Consider the following 18,799-nt stretch of genomic DNA (forward strand, 5'->3'; position numbering starts at 1 on the left):
TGGGAGTGATGAATGAGTCCAACAGCCACACAGTGAAATTCCTAGCAGGTGGCAAGACTCAGCCTCCTGTTTGGAGCTTGTTTATTTTCCTATAGCTGAACCTGGGAATACAGTTCCCATATTCCACAAGACCCTTGGATTTCCATCTCCAACCCCTGTGTCTCAGTACAACATCACTCAAACAGTAATGTGCACCCGAATTCTCTAGAAACAATGTTAAAATGGGTTTCCTCTGTAGGATCTAGACAGGACCGAGGAGCCTGCATTTCTAACCAGCTCCTGGGGGATGCCAATGCTGCTGGCTTGGAGACTGACCTTTGAATAGCAAGGTACTAGAACACACAGCACAGACATTGGTCGGATGTGTAATTGCTCGGAGTTCAGGCTACCTACTATGGAATTAGTTATTAAAATCCTGCAACATTGGATAACTGTTTCTAGCTGTCATTTATTGAGTGCCCCTCTCATCTGCCTCCACAGTGGACTTTTTTTTAATATCACACCTTATTATTCCCATGCAGGTCAACCATTGAATCTAAGAATAGAAATCCTCATGTCTGAAGGGGTGGTCTTGAAGTAGGCAATGAGGGGCTGGATGGTTTCCATTTCCTTTGAGCAAGTATTTCATTGCCTTCTGCCGTGCCTACCTATTTGTTTTTCTCACAGTAGGTTTCTACCAAGCGGCATCTCACTTCTAACATAAAGAGCAAGCATCAGAATGCCTCCCTTTGAATGCGTATGAGGTTGTTTTGTTTTTAGAACCCAAACACAGCCACTTGAATCTATCATGTAATTCAAAGGAAACAAGCATTATTCCAGTCTTTTCAAACTAAGGTTTTGTGTGCTTTGGGTATTTCAATTAGGAAGAAAGAAGGCAGGCAAGAACGTTATTGAACATTTATTCTCTGATACTGGAGGATGCGCTGGAATTCAAGAGCCTGACTTCAGAAAGTTTGGCATTTGCTAACTGTGGGTCTGACCTTCGTATGAGAACAGTGATGAAAACTCACGGGAATGTCAGATTTTGTTACAGTATGTGATTGGGTGGATAAGGCTGTATTTACTAACAACTTCCTCATGCATATGCATGTGCTTAATTTTCATCCACATCATTAATAAGATAATTTTAAAACTGGATGAACCTCTCCATAAAACACAAACATTTCCTATTATATATTTTATTCAGTCTACTATGTTTTCCTCTGTTGGGATCAAGCATGATATACTTCTTTGTCATCTCTGCCTTCCCAGGGACTCATAGGAAGAAAATGTCTTCATTCTTCACTTGGTTTAGATTGTTCTACCCAAAAACTCTTGTATGGACATAAGCCTTAACTTACTCCATTTGGAGTTGAGCAGAGTCCTAATTCTTTGACTTGATCTTATACCATTCCCCACTGCTAAATTAGTTCCAAGTAGTTCCAAGTTCATCCTTACCTCAGAGTCTGCTGTTGCTATTCCTGCTGTCTAGAAATCATTTTCCATGTGTTTTGTATGGCTATCTCTTTCCACTTTCTTGTCATTCAAGCCTCAGCTGAAACATTCCCTCAGCAATAAGGTTTTCTCCACCATTTATTTTGAATAGGTGCCCCTTGCCCCACACACACACACACACACACACACACACACACACACACACACACACACACACACACACACACTTTGTCAATCATACTCTACCCAGTGATGGAAATGTTCTACATCTGTGTTGTCTAATATGGTAGCTACTACCTGCATGTGGCTACTGAGCACTCAAAACATTCCTAGTTTGACTGGAGTACCGAGTTTTTTCATTTTAATAAATGTAAATTGCAATAGCCATATGTGGCTAGCAGCTACAGTATTGGATAGTGAAGCTTTCATATTCATACCTGTCTCATATCCTTCATAGCCCTCATCTGTGACTAAAATTATCTTGTTCATATCTTTTTCTCTTGTTTATCACCTATCTCTCCATGCTGGGGTATCTTTTCTGCTAACCACTGGATACCAGGGTGTTCAGCATGATGGCTGACATGCAGTGGGTCCTCAAATAATTTTTATTGAATTAACTTTAAGAAAATCCCACTTAACAGCCCTTCACTGTTTTTAGAGACCATTCCAAAGGTCTTGACTTCTGTTGATATTATTGTCCTCTGAAAAGTCTGAGTCAAACTCTGATTAGTTTTGTATCATAAAATACCATTGGATTGTCTATTTGCGTAATTGGTTTTCTGAGATTCAGCTCCACATTCTGTATTCATCCTAATCAATGGTGTCTCCTTCGTTTCTGTCTTTCTTTCCATTGTGTTAAGATGGATCTGTTGTCTGCCCTTCCCAGTTTTAGCATATTTGAATATTTGGCAAATGTGAATTCTGATTACCTATCCTGCTTGTAGCTTATGATACTGGCCAAGTCTTATAGAATGTAGAATCTTAGGATTCAGATCCAAGATATTTGTTATCTTTAGGCACAGTGTTTTGTTTTTTGTTTTTTTTGTTGTTGTTGTTGAGTTAAAGTCAAGTCCTTGGCTATTTTGGGAAGATGAAAAACCAGACCTATGTTATTACATAAAATTGACTCAAAGCTTTATTTTGATTGATTTCCTTTGTTAGCACTATTCTCATAATAGCTTAAAAAACATAAAAGTATAAAATTTCACTCTCTGTGAGATCTCCTTTGTGTGCAGATATTACGAGGCTCTGTTCACTTAATTTTTTCATATTATATGCATTATTTTATCTGCCCCAGAAATCAAGTATGTATGTCTGTGTGTGAACTTGCTAGTAAAAGGATGAAGTAATGTTAAAGAAAAAAATTAAAAAATTATCTACCCACACATACCTGGTTTCATTTTGCTCACTGCCTTCAAATTCTATCCATATTTGTATGTCATGTATGATGATGCTCATGTTATTTTGTGTATTTTTACTCAATATTCTAAGTAGATCAATAAAGTTTAAAAATTATCGTATTGTAATATGTTGTTACACAAACATTCCTTCAACTAGTTCCCTTCTACTGGATGTTCAGGCAGATGCCAGTGTAATTTTATGTTGAGAAATAACAATGCAGTGAATAGTTCCAAATATGTAGTGCAAACTTATATAGGATCAGGAGTGGTATAAAAACGAACAAAAGTATGAGTCTTTCGTGGTTTCTGTTGAATTTTGCCATGCTTTTGAAAAGGATTATACTGGTTTACAATACCATCAGGTGGGATGTGACTGTACTGATTTATAACAAGAATGTTTGTCTTTCATTTTTCTAATTTGGGCTCTTTTTTGACAATAGTATTGATAATAACTGTAGCAACAATAGCACCAGTTAATATTCTTGAGACATATTATATGATAGACCATATTTAAATGCTTTAGAAATATTGTTTATAGTGGTTAAAAAAGTGAGCTCTGGAGGCAGACTTCCCAAGGTCAAATCTGGACTCCACCATTTATCTTCTCTTTGCTTTCATTCTCTCCTCTGTAAAAAGATCCAAAGGGTTGTTATGAGAATCAAGTGAGATAATATAGTATAGAGCTAAAGTAAGCACTGGATAAGTGTTTGTTATTATTCCTAATAATGAGTGTTTTTGTTAACCCCACTTACAGATGAGAAAACTGAGATCCAGTGTCTTGCTCAAGGTCACACAGATAGGGAGGAGTTGTACTAGGATTCCAAATGCAGATGCCCTTTTCTGACCAAAATACTCCTATGCAGGGACCAACACTTATATCCAAGAGGAAGTATTACTCTTATCCCTGAGTTAAATCAAGGTTGAATTAAGCACAGAAAATGTGCGCATAAGGTCCCTGTGGTTCACTGGAAATGCCATGGCATAATTCTTCGTTTCCAAGACAAACAAAAAAGTTGTTTTTTTATGCTGCCTTTTTCAGTGAGATCTGAAAGTAGTTCCCTATGGAAGTGATTCATGGTGTTGTGAAATCCTCTGAAATTGTAAACAGCCTGGTGGGCAGGAATCCCGAGGTCTCATTCAGGCCCCCTGCAAATTCTGAGTTCCTAGCCTGAGGAAAGCCCCCTACAAATACTGACCTGACTTTCTCCTAAAAGATTGCCATAAACACTTTTGGTTATCTCTTAATGTACTTGGTTCATAACTGCTTAGTCAATTATTTTTATTAGCATAACATTCTTTTTAAGCATAATGATATTGGGAAAACAGAAATGATATAAGCATAATTTCTTGGCTATGACTGTTTATGTTTTGAGTTTTTTTGTTTTGTTTTAACTTTCTTTGCAGATTTGATGAATTAATTGTAAATTTCCCAAGGGGGATCTAAAGTGAACTGATCTTTGCCTTTTATTCTGGAATGTTCAATTTCTATTCTAGTCCCAGTGACTATCCACTGAGACCAAAATTTCAATATTGCCAAGGGCTCATAAAATTGTCGATATAACCTACTTTCTCTAGAGAACCTTATTTGAATTTTCATAATGAATTAATATCTTCTTTCTCCCCCAATCTCTTTGCTCAAATAGCTATTTGTGGAGACCACTGATGTCAATGGCAAAACTCTCGAGGGGCCGGTGCCTCTGGAAGTCATTGTGATTGATCAGAATGACAACCGACCGATCTTTCGGGAAGGCCCCTACGTCGGCCACGTCATGGAAGGGTCACCCACAGGTATGTCACATTGGCTTACCTTTAGCATAATGGCTTGGAAAGAGGCACACTATGATCTCTGTGGATTCTAGGGACTGTCTTATGGCTGTTCCAACTCATCAGCTTGTATCAGCATTGACTTATTACTTCCCTGCGTAGAAGCCAGGTTGGAAAGCTAAAGTGCAAAGCTTGACCGAGGTGTTGCAAGCTACGGAAATCTCTTTCATTGTCTCTGAAGATCATCCTCCAAGGATGACTGCCATCTAAGTCTCTAAGGCATGGCTGATGTTGGGCACCATGTAAATATCCAGCTTACCTTTGTGAAAGTCCAAGGCTAAACTTTGTGCTATAGCAGGGCTTTGATGAGAATTGGGTCCCCATTACAAACTCCTCAGTTCTTTCTTTTCACAGTGGCCTTTTAATAAGAACTATTTTAGTAAAATAGGTAGGACTTCTTCCCTTCCCTTAGAAGATGTGCATGAAGAAATCTTTCGTCTTCAGTCAGAGGACCAAAAGGAGGATGTTTGATATCTCTCTCTGGAAATGTATAAATGCGTGTGCCTACTGTTATAGAAGTCACTCAAGGTTACTACAGAGCTCCCGCTATCTTTTCCCATGTTTAACCTTTCTATCAGGGACGGTTTTAGAATTTAGAGCTTCCTTTTTTGCCCCAATACATACTAATTAAAGTATCCCACAGCCAGCAGCTGAAGTCACTCCTAAGTATAATGCTTGAGAAAATGAAAGAATAAAACAGAAAAATTCCTCTTCGGCTCACTTTGATTTTCAGCTTTCAAATACACTTGAGTGAAAAAAAACCCACCATATTAAGAGTATCATATTAAGAGTATCGTGACACTCCTAGATTATGCCCAAATAGGTAAAATAGTGATTCGTCAGACCAGACAGGAGATAAGAGCTGCTTTTACTATTTTTCCCCCTTTTCTGAATTGATGGGATCTATCAATGACATGTAGATACATGAGGCTCTGGAAAGGTTGCTATGGTAACCTTCCCAGACAACCAGGTGGATAATTGTATGCAAGATGCCTAAAACCTCCCATCAGCTTCAAGGAGCTGGGTCTTTATGCACTGCATCAGATCCCCCAAGGGCAAGAGCGACCCTCTTCCTTCCCAGCTTTAAATGTGCTCCGTAAAAATGAAAGCAAATGCACTGCGTGTGTGCTGGAGGGTGTTTGGGGGAGTGTTGGAGGCAGAGGGCAGGGGAGCAATGACAGGTCTGGAGAGAAGGAGAGAGGGCAGGTGAAGGGAGGTCAGGTCACTTTAGGGCAGACAATCCATGTGGCCCGTCTCTGTGAGCTGCTTTTGATGGAAAGATGGCTTCTGGTGAGAAACACCCTAGAATTTCGGTTTGATGTTTACAGAAATCTTCTTAAACGAGCTGATGTGCAGAACACATTTGGAGAACCAATGAGGGAAGCGATTAAAGAGGCCAAAGTTTGAGCAGAACAGAAAAATGATTCCCAATTGCTATCTGTGGTACTCGGGCCCCATGAGTGTGTGACTAGAATTCAGATGGGCTGGAAAAGTGTTCTAAATGTAAATGACAGTGCTTACATTCGGGATGGCTGTGAGCTTGCACATGTCTTTGTATATTATGTGTGTATATGATTAGATGGTGTCCAATTTTCCTCCCACTGTGCCTGTCCTTAAAGTTTAGAAAAGAATTTCAGATACATGTAATATTTTTTGATACATGTATGTACCTGTATATACATGTAATATTTTTTGAAGAAAGAGTTCTTTTTGTACATTGAATTCTTTATGCACATGTTATTTTGTGTATTTTTTCTGTATGTTTTTTGTGTATTTTTTAGATAGAGTTCTTTATGCACATTGAATTTCTTAAATCACAGAGTTATTCAGTTAGAGACAGTTCTCCAGCAAAACATAAACCACCTCAAATATCTATTTATGATTGGTATTATCCTATAAAAATACATAAAGACTCAGGTGTCTGTATGGGTTCATTGTTTTCTTTCTCAGCACCCTCTGGGTTGGACTATAAAGCACACAGTGAAATAGATTCAGTCAGATTTGGGATCCAGAATGTGGAAATGTTGCAAAAGACTTTCAAACAAAAAGCCACTTAGATTACTTAGCACCCTGTAAGAGAGTTTCAGGCAAGATGGCCCCTGAAGCATCCATGAGGCCAGTGGGAATCTGATGAAGAAGATGGTATCCTCTTTCCAACCTCTTCTTCAACTTAAATCGTTTACAAGTAATAACAAACCCTAACTGGCTATAAAAATGATCATCTCTTGTATTTCCATTATGCTCTGCTCATCTGTGGCTCATAGGATCCCATGTGTTGTAGAAATTATTCGACACCCACTGGGAGTAAGGGTGGGGGTAGGGGTGGGGTTTGGGGTGGGCGTAGGGGTTGGGGTTGGGGGCTGACTCTGGAAAGAGTTCCATGGCTTTTCCATGCTCTCACAAAGAAAAGATTGGAGTCAGTACATAACCTGCCTTCAAATCATATGCTCTTTCACCTGTCCCGCCGAATTCATGGTGAACACAGCCATCAGGTATCATAGCACTGTGTCAAGTACTTACTGTGTGCCAGCAGCCATATATGTACAACATCATTTCATCCATGATCCCACTTCCTGCCCTGAGAGGTAGATACCTCTATCCCTATCTTACAGATGAGAAAACTGAACATCAAAGAGGCTCGGGAACTTGACAAGGTTACCTGGCTGGGGAAAAGGCACAATCAGTGTCTATGTCTCCAGCTTCAAAATTTGGTGAATGGTTGATTATTTAGCTGGTAAGAGGCTGCCACATCTGCCTTAATTCTCTGCAAATTCTGGCCACATCTGCACTGGCATCATGCTCAAAAGACTAGTCCGGGTCTGTCTACAATAGCCCGCATTTCTTCCTGGGCCTTGTGTGAGCTACAAGAAACCCAAGAACCAGCTGGGTGGAGTGGCTCAAGCCTGTAATCCCAGTACTTTGGGAGGCTGAGGTGTGTGGATCTTGAGGTCAGGAGTTGGAGACCAGCCTGGACAACGTGGTGAAACCCCATCGCTACGAAAAAAACAAAAATTAGCCAGGTGCGGTGGTGGGTGCCTATAATCCCAGCTAGTCAGGAGGCTGAGGCAGGAGAATTGCTTGAACCCAGGAGGCGGAAGTTGCAGTGAGCCAATATCACGCCACTGCACTCCAGCCTGGGCGACAGAGAAAGACTCCATCTAGGAAAAAAATGAAACCTAAGAGCCACCTGACCCACTGGGTCTGCTCTCTTGTTTCCATGTTTTACACCACAGACTCTTTGCGGGCCCAGCTGGGGGAAGTATTTGTGCAGTTCTATCAGATGAACTGATTTAGATCCTTACAGAAAATGACTAGTTCTTCTGATGAAATAGCCAGGCACATTGAATCACCTCTAGGGTTCAACAGTGATAAATGTTGAGGCCTTTGTCACCACTCATGTCACTTTTTTCTGAGCCTACATAACCAAAGGCAGCTTCATGGGGCACAGCCTTTGTGGCCTCACACAGCCCAGGGAACAGAAGGGTCCCATGCTCAGAAGGGCCTGGGGCTTGGTTTAGTGTTCTGCTGTCACCATGTTGAAATTCTTAATAATTGTTGAACAAGGTGTCTGCATTTTCATTTTACACTGAGCGTCACAAATTATGTGGCTGTTCCTGCTCACAGCATTGTAGCCTAGAGCTGTGTTTGACGCTGTGCTCAGCTATTTAACACGGTGTGATATTGGGCAAGTTACTGAACCTTCTAGGAGCCTCTGCAAATGGGGATAGAATATAACAGTAGCTACCTTAGAGAAGTATATGTGAGGATTCAGTGAGACAACATGCTTCACCCAGTGCTTAGGGAATAGTAAATGTACAATGAATGCCTTTGTATTGTTAACAGTGCAATTATTATTTTTATTCTGGAAGAGTACCCTTTAGCAAAGGTAAAGCAAAGAGACACATAAGTTGTGTGAAGACAAATTCATCTTCCAGCAAACCACGCGTCATTTTCATGTTCCCGTGTGTTCGAATGCCCTCGGCACCAATCTATCACAAAGGAAGGTCACCCATATTTATCTGTATGTGCAGACAGGAGACCATTCCGGCTGCTCAGCACTAAACTCCAGGGTATTGTTTTGGTGAATCATTCCTGGATGAAGGAAGATCAACAGAACATAATGGTCTTTGACTTTGCAGATCATGAGCTGTTCCTTTTGCAGAGCCACAGACATTGATTTATGAGGCCCAAGCCAAGGCTCTGACTGCTCCTTGGGGGCAACCAGATCTCTGTGTGAGTTTGGTGTTTTCTGATGGCCAAGACATGGTGTTCATGAGTAGGGGGTAGAGGGTGAGAACTCTTGAAATTCCTGGAGGGCACTAATTCCAAGGCCCCATCATGTCTTGTTGGCATCAATTCATGGGTGTTTTGCCCTCTGGTGGTTTCCTGGGCACCTTTGAGAATGGCTGACCATGAGGAATGGCATGCCAGGCTCCCACAGAAGCAGGCCCTGAGATGAAGATTGAGGCCTGTGGTTTGCCTGAGAGGTACAGGGACAGATACCAGGTAAGGTGAGGTACAGAAAAGGAAGTCAGACAACTTGAGGTGCATTATTACTATTATTATTATTATTATTACTATTGAGATGGAGTTTTGCTCTTGTTGCCCAGGCTGGAGTGCAATAGTATGATCTCAGCACACTGCAACCTGCGCCTCCTGGATTCAAGCAATTCTCCTGCCTCAGCCTCCCGAGTAGCTGGGATTACAGACACCTGCCACCATGCCCAGCTAATTTTTGTATTTTTAGTAGAGATGGGGTTTCACCACATTGGCCAGGCTGGTCTTGAACTCCTGACCTCAAGTTGTCCGCCCACCTTGGCCTCCCAAATGCTGGGATTACAGGTGTGAGTCACTGCACCTGGCCCTTGGGGTGCATTATTAAACCAGCTCCCAGAGTGGGTAACTGCACCTTTATCCTTTTTGGGGAGCTCAAGGAAATGACATTAAACACATACATTAGTGTTATCTCAGCTGAGGGGCAGGTAGCTAGAATATCTACTGCCCCAAGCCTGATAATGAGACATCGGTTCAAAGCTGTCCCCAAGGAGGGGGGGCTTTAATTTCCAGGCACTTGCAGCCACCTGTGCGCAAGGGCAACCTGGGATCCATCAGCTCCAATATCCTGTCCTCTTGAGGCCTCGGCCTTCCAACAACATCAGGAGCTGGCTGTCGGTTGTGTTCTCTCTCCTGGCTTTTAGCCACCCCAAATGGCAGCCAGGGCAGCTGGGAGAGTGGCAGCCCCCACCCTGGACAGGTTGGGCAGCTTTGAGAAAGATAGTTGGTGAGAGGTCACAGAAGGAAAGAATTAGCTCCCAAACTGCATGACTGACAAAGATGAATGTGGCATTTACCTAGAGGTGCACGTTCTGTGTCCTGAAACATGCACATTGCTTAGGCATGTCTGATCCTTCTTCTTGAGGCTGTTGAAGACAAGCAGAGATTAGCAGTTACATCCTCATTGTCTCACTTCTGAAAGCCCAGCCACTTTCCCTGCCTCGCTTTCCTGTCTTAGTCCCTTTAATTTTTTTTCCATCCAGTATGCTTAGCAAGCATCTGCTCTGTGCTGGCGGTATTCTAAGCTCTGAATGTGCAACGCTGGACCTGGCAGGTGCTGCTTGTTCCCTCCTGGTATTCATAGCTGAGGAGGGAAGATAGCATCCAATAAATAAGAAAGAAAATTGCGGCAAGTGCTACAACATAGCTGTATGGGAGGCTCATCTCAGGAGGGGCCAAACCTAGTCTTGTAATGAGATAGGAGGCCGCTCTGAAGAGATGATGTAGGGAGTTTTTGTCTTTTATTTTTCCTCCAGGATCCACCTGAGTTCCTTTTCAAGACACAGTTCCTTTAATTTTTAAACGCATCCAGCCATTCCAGACATAAGAAAAAACCAGCCGATCAAGTGGCCTTTGGGACTAATGGCTATCCTGAGAGCTCAGCTTTGCTTGGAAGTTGCTATTTTCCAAAACAGCTTGAGCTAAATAAAGATGTCTAGGATAGTTGATAGTTGATATTTGACACCTAGCTCAGCAGATGGTCTTTAGGTTGTTGCTATGGCCTGGTAGTAAAGTCCCTTTTCTGGTTACCTTTTTACTTGTTGCAGTAACTGTGATGTGGCTTTTCAACCCATTGACTGTTAATTTTTTTTTGCTGGTATTTTCAAACTTTCACGCTGTAGGCTCCTCCATTCTCAAGTGCTCCAACCAATGCTATGTGTTTCTGGAATATCAGGCATGTGGCTATTTCTTTTTTTTTTTTTTTCTTAGGTAGATATATTTTTTAAAAAATAAATAAAGCAATTCTGTTCTTTTCAAGTGAAAGAAAATGCAGTCACTCCCCAGTGCCGCCATCCAGAGATAACCACAGTTGACATTTTAGTGAGTGCAGTTCTGGGGTTCTCCCCTGGCATCTCTACACAGAGAGATGCAGGTGCACAGTTTTACAGAATGGGAGCTCTATGTGCTTTTCTGTAAATCTCTCTCTTCACTCCTCAGCGTCCTATGGACATTTTTGTAAATCAATAAACATCAAGCAACATCATTGTTTCAAACAGCTAGAGTCTGGATCTACCATCGTCTCCTTAACCAATTTCCTATCGATTTAAGTTGTCTTCACTTTTCTACACATCCATCAATTCTGCAGAAGAGAGCTCATCTCTTCCCATGTTTGTGACAATTTCTAGAGGATACGTTTATATGAGCTGGATTAATGGGACGGCGGATATGCCTTGTTATGTTTTGATCCCTATTCAGGTGATGCTTCTAATCAGAGGATTTTAGTCTGTATCTTGGCTAAGCTTGTTCATCCAGCAGGATACAATAGTCTTTCTTTTCACACACAAACAATACTGATGGATATTTTTGTTTGTTTCTCCAGATGACACTCAGTATCTACAAGTTTTTGTGGTCATTTCACTAGCTGTTTTGTAGATTGTGGATGGCCTTGCTATGGAATCCTTGCTGGGTACTGTGGTGGAGGCAAAGGAATGCAGTGGTTGAGACTGGCCCCTTTCCTCAGGTCATCACTGGAATTTTAGTGAAGAAGTGCTGCCCAGGGATGGCATCATTAACATGCTGCAGAGCCCTTGAGCTTGGAGGAGACAGCACTTGAATTATGGTACAATTCACTCTAAATGTGTTTTATGGTCACCTAAAATGTGTTTAGGTGACCATAAAACACATTTTATGAAAGAGTTGCATAATCCAATCAGAGACCATTTCCCAAAGGGAAAATTCACAACTAAATGGAATGAAAAGTATTATCTGAACTTCACTAGCTATTGACTCCACCTAGTCATTCAACAGGAAAGGGAATGCTTATACATTCTTAGTGGAAATGTAAACGAATACAACTGTATGGAAAGGAGTATGGATAGTTCTCAAAAAACTTAGAATAGAACTACCATTTAATCCAGCAATCCTGCTACTGGGTGTCTACACAAAGGAAAAGAAGCCACTGTATCAAAAAAACACCTGCACGCATGGTTATCACTACGTATATTTATCACCACACCATACATACATACACACACACAATGGAATACTATTCAGCCATATAAAAGTATAAAATCAGCCGGGTGCGGTGGCTCATGCCTATAATCCCAGCACTTAGGGAGGCCGAGGCAGGTGGATCACGAGGTCAGGAGATCGAGACCATCCTGGCTAACACGGTGAAACCCCATCTCTACTAAAAATACGAAAAATTAGCCAGGTGCTGTGGCAGGCACCTGTAGTCCCAGCTACTCAAGATGCTGAGGTGGGAGAATGGCATGAACCTGGGAGGCAGAGTTTACAGTGAACCGAGATCGTGACACTGCACTCCAGCCTGGGCGATAGAGCGACACTCCGTCTCAAAAAACTAAATAAATAAATAAATAAATAAATAAATAAATAAATAAATAAATAAAGTATAAAATCATGGCTTTGGCAACAATGTGGATGCCATTATCTTTGGTGAAATAACTCAGAAAGTCAAATACTGCATGCTGTCACTTATAAGTCAGAGCTAAATCATGTGTACACAAGGACATAGAGTGTGGAATAATAGACCTTGGAGACTCAGAAGGGTGGAAGCGTGGCAAGCGTGTAAGGTGTGAGAAATTGCTTAATGAGTACAATATATGTTACTCAGGTGATAGTTACACTAAAAGCCAAGACTTCACCACTGTGCAACATGTCCGTGTAACAAAACTGCACTTGTGCTGTTAAATCTATACAAATAAAAAAGAAACTGAATCTTTGCCAAGTTGCTCCTAACTATGGCTGAAGGTCCTCTGGTGATATCTCACCCCGGCTCAGAACCGAGGCAGTTGGCTACCTTGTCATAGCCATTGGGATTTCCCTCCTCCATATCCCAAGCCCCCACCCTGATGGGTACCATTGCACGTGTCAGGCCCGCCCTGATGGGCATCATTGCACATGTTAGGACCCTTGGCTGCTGGCTCATGGGAGCTGGATACCAAAGCATTTGCTGGGACAGGAGAGAATGCCTGAACCCCTTTATTCTGGTAGAAGAGTATCTAACCAACCAACAGAACTGTATGTTTCTTCTTTAATGTGGATAACTATGAAAACAACTCTTTTCATTTTTATTTATAGCTCTCTCTCCCCCTAAATTCACACATGCATCTCTGGGGCTGGAGATCAGCTCAAGAGATGGACACCCCATTGTTTCCTGAAACACTCTCCTCTCTAACCGTGAAGTCTTAATGCTGGACTAGCCTTTGTATCTGCCTCTCCTCTGCCCATCACGCGTGCTCATATCATTCACATTAGACCTTTGTATTCTGGGTGAAATGGAGAGATGTGGCCCTTGGGTTCACTTTGATTACTTCCTTGTAAAAATAAACGCTTAATAGCCCTGCCCACTAATTTTTTGGATATAATATTTTAGGCCCAAGCTGGGAGTCATCCTTCCATCACTCTATATTTGGAAGAGGGAAGGATTTGTGGCATCAAATATTTAAAAATAAAAGTAAAAATATTAAAATTAATTGAGTAACTTAATTAAAATAATAAAGTGGCAGCAGGGCAAAGGAGCATTTGTAGCTTCAGAAATGTAGTGATCATTCTACAGTCTTTTGAAAAGATAAACCTGACAGGAATTTCTAGCCAAAATGAAAATTGGTGACGGTTGAGCAGCTGCAAAGCAAAAGTGAAAAAGTCCTTGAGTTGTCCTAGCACAGAGCGTGCTCACCAGCGCCGTTGGATCCCATCCCTGATACCAAAGGATCCACTGTGAATAGCCCAGCAATTTTTAGCACTGCAGCTGAGTAAAACAGAGTGGCAGATCCAAATGTCATTAAACATTTATAATTTCAGGGAAACCCTTATTTCAAATCAGTTCTTCATAACCATTTCCTCAGTAAATTCATTCAACAAGTATTTATCGGGCAGTTTCTATGAGTCAGATAATATTATAGGGGCTGGGGATATAGCAGTGACCAAGACCGTTTAGAACTCTATTATTAAGACATTGCCACCTTCCTGGGAGGAGAAAGGTGCCAACAAAAATGGATAAACCAGATAATTTAAGTTTTGGATAAAATAAAACAAGGTACATTGTTTTATTGACATAAGGTCAAGAAAAGTCCTTCTAAAGAGGTGAGGTTGAAGCTGAGCCCAGTGAAATAAAGGAGCCTACCACGTAAAGGCATGGAGAAAGGATGTTCCAGATGCAGGGGCCAGGAAGTGCAGAGACCTGAGGCAGGAATGACCTGAGGGACGGTAGTACCAGGTGAGACAGGGAGATGGGCAAGGGCAAGATCCTTCTGAGCATGAGTCAACAAGCTATGGGCCATGGGCCAAATCTGTCTCTCTGCCTATTTTTTTTAAATAAAGTTTTATTAGAATACAAATGTGCCCATTCATTCATGTATTGACTATGGCTGCTTTCGCATCATATTGGTAGAATTGGGTAGATGGGACAGAGACTGTATATTCCACAGAGGCAAAAGTATGTAATACCTGATCCTCTGCAAATAAAAAGTTTGCAGACCCCTGGCTTAGAACTCCATACATTTTGATTACATTTTAAACTTAGTAGGAAGCCCTTGGGTGGTTTTAAGCAAGGAAATAGATATGATTTTACTGTTGAAAAATGACTTGTGCTATTCTGTGGAGAGAGAAATAGGGAAACAAGGCATTTCAATGTTCTAGGCATGAGAAAACCATGGCAGCTATGGAGATGGAGAGAAGAGATCACATAAAATTTTTACACCAATGTGTGACAAATTGGAAAATTCTAAATATTGAGTCATTTTATGATGCCAGCTTATTATAACTGATGCCATCTATGTGGAATTAAAATAATACTGTAAGCCTTAATAGGTTTATAAATTTTCTGCAAGTATAAACCAGACTCTACCTTCAGTTCTCTTTCTCAGCAACACAGTTAAGACCAGGAGAACTGAATGGTTTTCTCTTCATCCTTCAACTTCCAACATTTAGCAGAGTCCCAGGCACAAATTATCCACCCAATAAATTCCACTGGATGAACAAATGGCCCCAAAGGCCAGAAAGCATGAATCCTGATAAACTGTTTTTTAATTCAGTTTTTAAATAAATGGTTGTATTTATTGAAAATGTATTCATTCTTTCAACAAATACCTTTAGAATACCTGCCGTATACCAGGTATGCTGTTTAATGAGGATGGGGTTGGAGGGGGTGAATGCATGAAACAGAATGGATGCTGACTCTGTAGAGCTTGCAGACTAAAGAGGAAGTCAGTAAATAAAGCATCACTGCTACACAGGGGAACGTCAGTTTTCAACTGCTACACAGGGGAGCATCTCTCTAGGATTAAGGGAGGGAGATGATGCCTGTCCCAGGGTAACAAAGCAGTGGTAATCAGCTGTATATTTTTCTAGCACTATTATGTACTAGATACTGGTCCAGGTTCCACACCTACCTTTTAAAGCAGTCCTTACAAACGTTTGACAATTGAGGAAACAGACGCTCAGGGAGGTTAGGTGACTCCCCCGTGGTCACACAGCTGGTGGGTGATGAAGCTCACATCGAAACTCAGACCTGTATGACTCTAATTCTTGTGCTTTTTCATCTCATCCCCATCCACAACACCCACTGTCCTTTAACTATTTCACCCGTGATGATGTTGCAAGTAATTCCAAAGTTGCTACCTTAAATGTAAGAGAGCATTTTCTTACACAGATGAGTGAGTTTATTTATTTTCGTGTGTGTGTAGATGAGAAAGAGAAAGAGAAAACCACCAACCTTCCTTAGTCATTTTATAGTAGCCCAGCTTGCCAGGTAACTCCACACAGCCCATCCTTACTGGTGGTAACCTCAAATAAAGCCAGATTCTCCCCCTAGCGGTAGTTTGAGAGATGCTCAACAACTCGAAGATTCATAAAGCATGCTGAGCCATCCATCAGTCAAGACAGTCCACAAATGTCAGAAAAGATTGATAATCAGCAGGGAGCTTGATAAAGCAGCTTTTACTGCAGCACCGTTGCTCTAAGATTCCCATCCCTTCTGAGAACGCAGTCTAGAGCTGCTGCTTCCATTTATCTATACAAATACCTTTGAATCACTTCACCTTAATATATATATACAGTTAGATTTTTTTAAAGCCCTGAATAATTTATGTATAGAATCACCTCCCTTCTTAACCAAATGGAAGAGATTCAGTATGCTAAGTTCAATGGGAAGAGGGCATATAAAATCCCTTTCAAGTATATGTCTTATAAAATATAGGTCATGAATTGAGTTTTTCAGTATCAAAGAAAAAAAGTTTAATAGACTTACAGCTTTCTTGCTTTAATTATGGGTGCGTATTTTAAAAACCAAGTATAGTACCCTAGCTATTTTATTATTCAGAAGACTGGCTCTTTTCAAAGAAGTGTCAAAAGTCTGGTTTGGGGAATTCTTGTGTTTTCTTTCTTGTTCCAGTTTTCCACTTTTCTTTAGTGTGTCACCATCTTTATCTCCTATGATGCTAGTTTATAATAGGCTTCTAACATGGATGCCTTCCTCTTGGAGGTGGGTTGGGGTTCGTGTTCCTATAGTCAAACTCTGTATCCTTAAAAAAGGGCCAGCTTTTCAGAATGATGGAGGACCTCGCTGGCCTGTTTCCCTGGCCCATCAAATCCAGACTCCAGAGCTGCTTTGCCATCTGTTCCTCTCCTTCCTTCTCATTTCTGCAATTTTACCCTCTATCTAGCTGAAGAGGTTCTATGCTTGTTGGCTCACACTAAAGTCATAAGCCAGGGCTAGAGGGGATGACTTGAATAGTAACATATGTGTATACATATACGTGTGTATGTGTCTGTACATTCACATACACACACATGAAATCAGCTTCGGTCTGTGATGCACCATTCAAAAATGTCTGTGTAGATTTTCACTAGCTTTGGAAACTACATTTGATGTGGTTTAACTGGAAGTATTGACCCACAAAACTAAAACTCAGGTAACCCAAGATACTACTACTGCTGGCAGAGTCGTGTTTGGTGATTTCAGACACCATGGAGCAGTGGTCCAAGTTCGAATGATTTTGTCCCCAGGAGACACTTTGGGTTCCACACTAGGGAAGAAGAGGGTACAACTGGCATCGAGCGGGCCAAGGTCAAGGACTGCTAAACATACGTCAATGCATAGGACAGCCTCCACAACAAAGAATCATTTGCCTCAAAATGTCGGTAGTGCCAATGTTTCTCCCTAAATGGAGAAAATGAGGAGTTTTAGTTATAAAGCCCAAATGTAAAGTTGGCAGGAGAGATGCTACAAATTGTAGGCATTGGTTGGTACCTTTTTATAGTGAGCTACAGGAACCCACTCCTCTAAGCAGGATCAATGGACATGGAGCTCGTTTTAACAGTGAGCATTTTGCGAGTGGGAGATGTTGCCAGGCCCTCTGCTGAGGGCTTCCTGTGTGTTATCTCATTGACTTACCACAGCAGGCTAGAGGCGGATGCTATGATCATCTCCATGTCCCAGTGAGGAAACTGAGACTTCAAGAAGCTAGAAAACAAACTGTCCAGCAGAGCAGAAGCATTTTCCTCCAAAATCCATTCTGCTGTCCTTTAGTAACAGACCTCAGTGTACCTTGGTAGCAGGTGTCCGTATGAAGACTGTATTGCTCAGCCTCCCTGACAGCTAAATGTGGTGATGTGAGGAAGTACTGACCAACAAGCTAGAAGCAGGGGTCTATGTTAGACTTCTAGGATGGATTCTGAAAGGAGCCACCTCACCTAGGAAGAGTACCCTGTATTCTCCTCCTGCCACCTATTTCTTTTGCTGTCTGGAGTAGCGATATGATGGCGAGAACTCAAGCAGCCACCTTGCTCTGTGACACGGCCTCAAGGGTAGAAAATATGTGCTAGGAAGGAAGGACAAAACACAGAATAAGACCTGATTCTGTTGCCTGCGGAATGCCATGGCAGCCCTGGATTGCTTCTCTCCAGAATTATTTTACATAAGAGAATTATGAACTTCTGTCTTATGTAACTCACTGTTATGTTGAATTCCCTGTATTTGTAGCCAAATCTAATAACAGCTGAAATATGCAGCATCACTCAACCAGTAAAAATTAGAGCCCAGACTATTTGACGTTGAGTCAAGCCACGCTTTTTAACCACTGTGCTTTGCTGCTTGAGACATAAGCCCACTTACGCCTCTGTATGCCTTTCATGCACCAGTTTTCCTATGGTAATCAGAAAATTGAGTCTTTATTGGAACAAAAATGGTCTTTGTCTCCTCTATTATCTTAGAGTTCCTTCCAGAAAGCATTCTAAGGCCTCTTTGACGTTAGACATTTTTATTAGGTTAAAAAAAACCCACTGCCTTATGATGGGAACTTTCTTAGTGTAGTTATTTTGATTTCCTAGTATTACTGTAATTTCAGATCACAGTCTAGCACTAATAGTCTGAAAAGATTCCAATAATGCACACCATGATGGGGCTGCCATTTATGCCAGTGTGCTGTCTTTGTGTCCACATTCCAGGGGCCAGAGAGGAAAACTTTAAAGGGCTCTAGAAGGTTTTCAGAGAATATTAATTTTTTTCTTCCCAGTGAATCAAGTTGAAGTGCATCATGAGAAAGTACCTGTGAATTCATCAGGGAGATCAATGTATTCTGACAAGAGTACAGCACAAGGGTTGAGATGGCTGATTCCCGTCTCCA

The 18,799-nt window shown here is 41.4% G+C and overlaps 1 protein-coding gene across 3 annotated transcripts in view; it reads left to right on the plus strand.

Moving 5' to 3' along the window:
• Positions 1-18,799, plus strand: part of CDH13 (cadherin 13) — a 1,164,256-nt gene that overhangs the window by 715,355 nt on the left and 430,102 nt on the right. For all 3 annotated transcript variants that reach the window (XM_004058060.5, XM_063700359.1, XM_004058064.5), the window contains one exon: positions 4,478-4,622. In XM_004058060.5, coding sequence (XP_004058108.3) covers positions 4,478-4,622 — 145 coding nt within the window. The remainder of the gene's footprint in view (positions 1-4,477; positions 4,623-18,799) is intronic.

The sequence above is a fragment of the Gorilla gorilla genome, chromosome 18 (assembly GCF_029281585.2).
Source record: "Gorilla gorilla gorilla isolate KB3781 chromosome 18, NHGRI_mGorGor1-v2.1_pri, whole genome shotgun sequence".
NCBI classification, from domain to species: domain Eukaryota; kingdom Metazoa; phylum Chordata; class Mammalia; order Primates; family Hominidae; genus Gorilla; species Gorilla gorilla.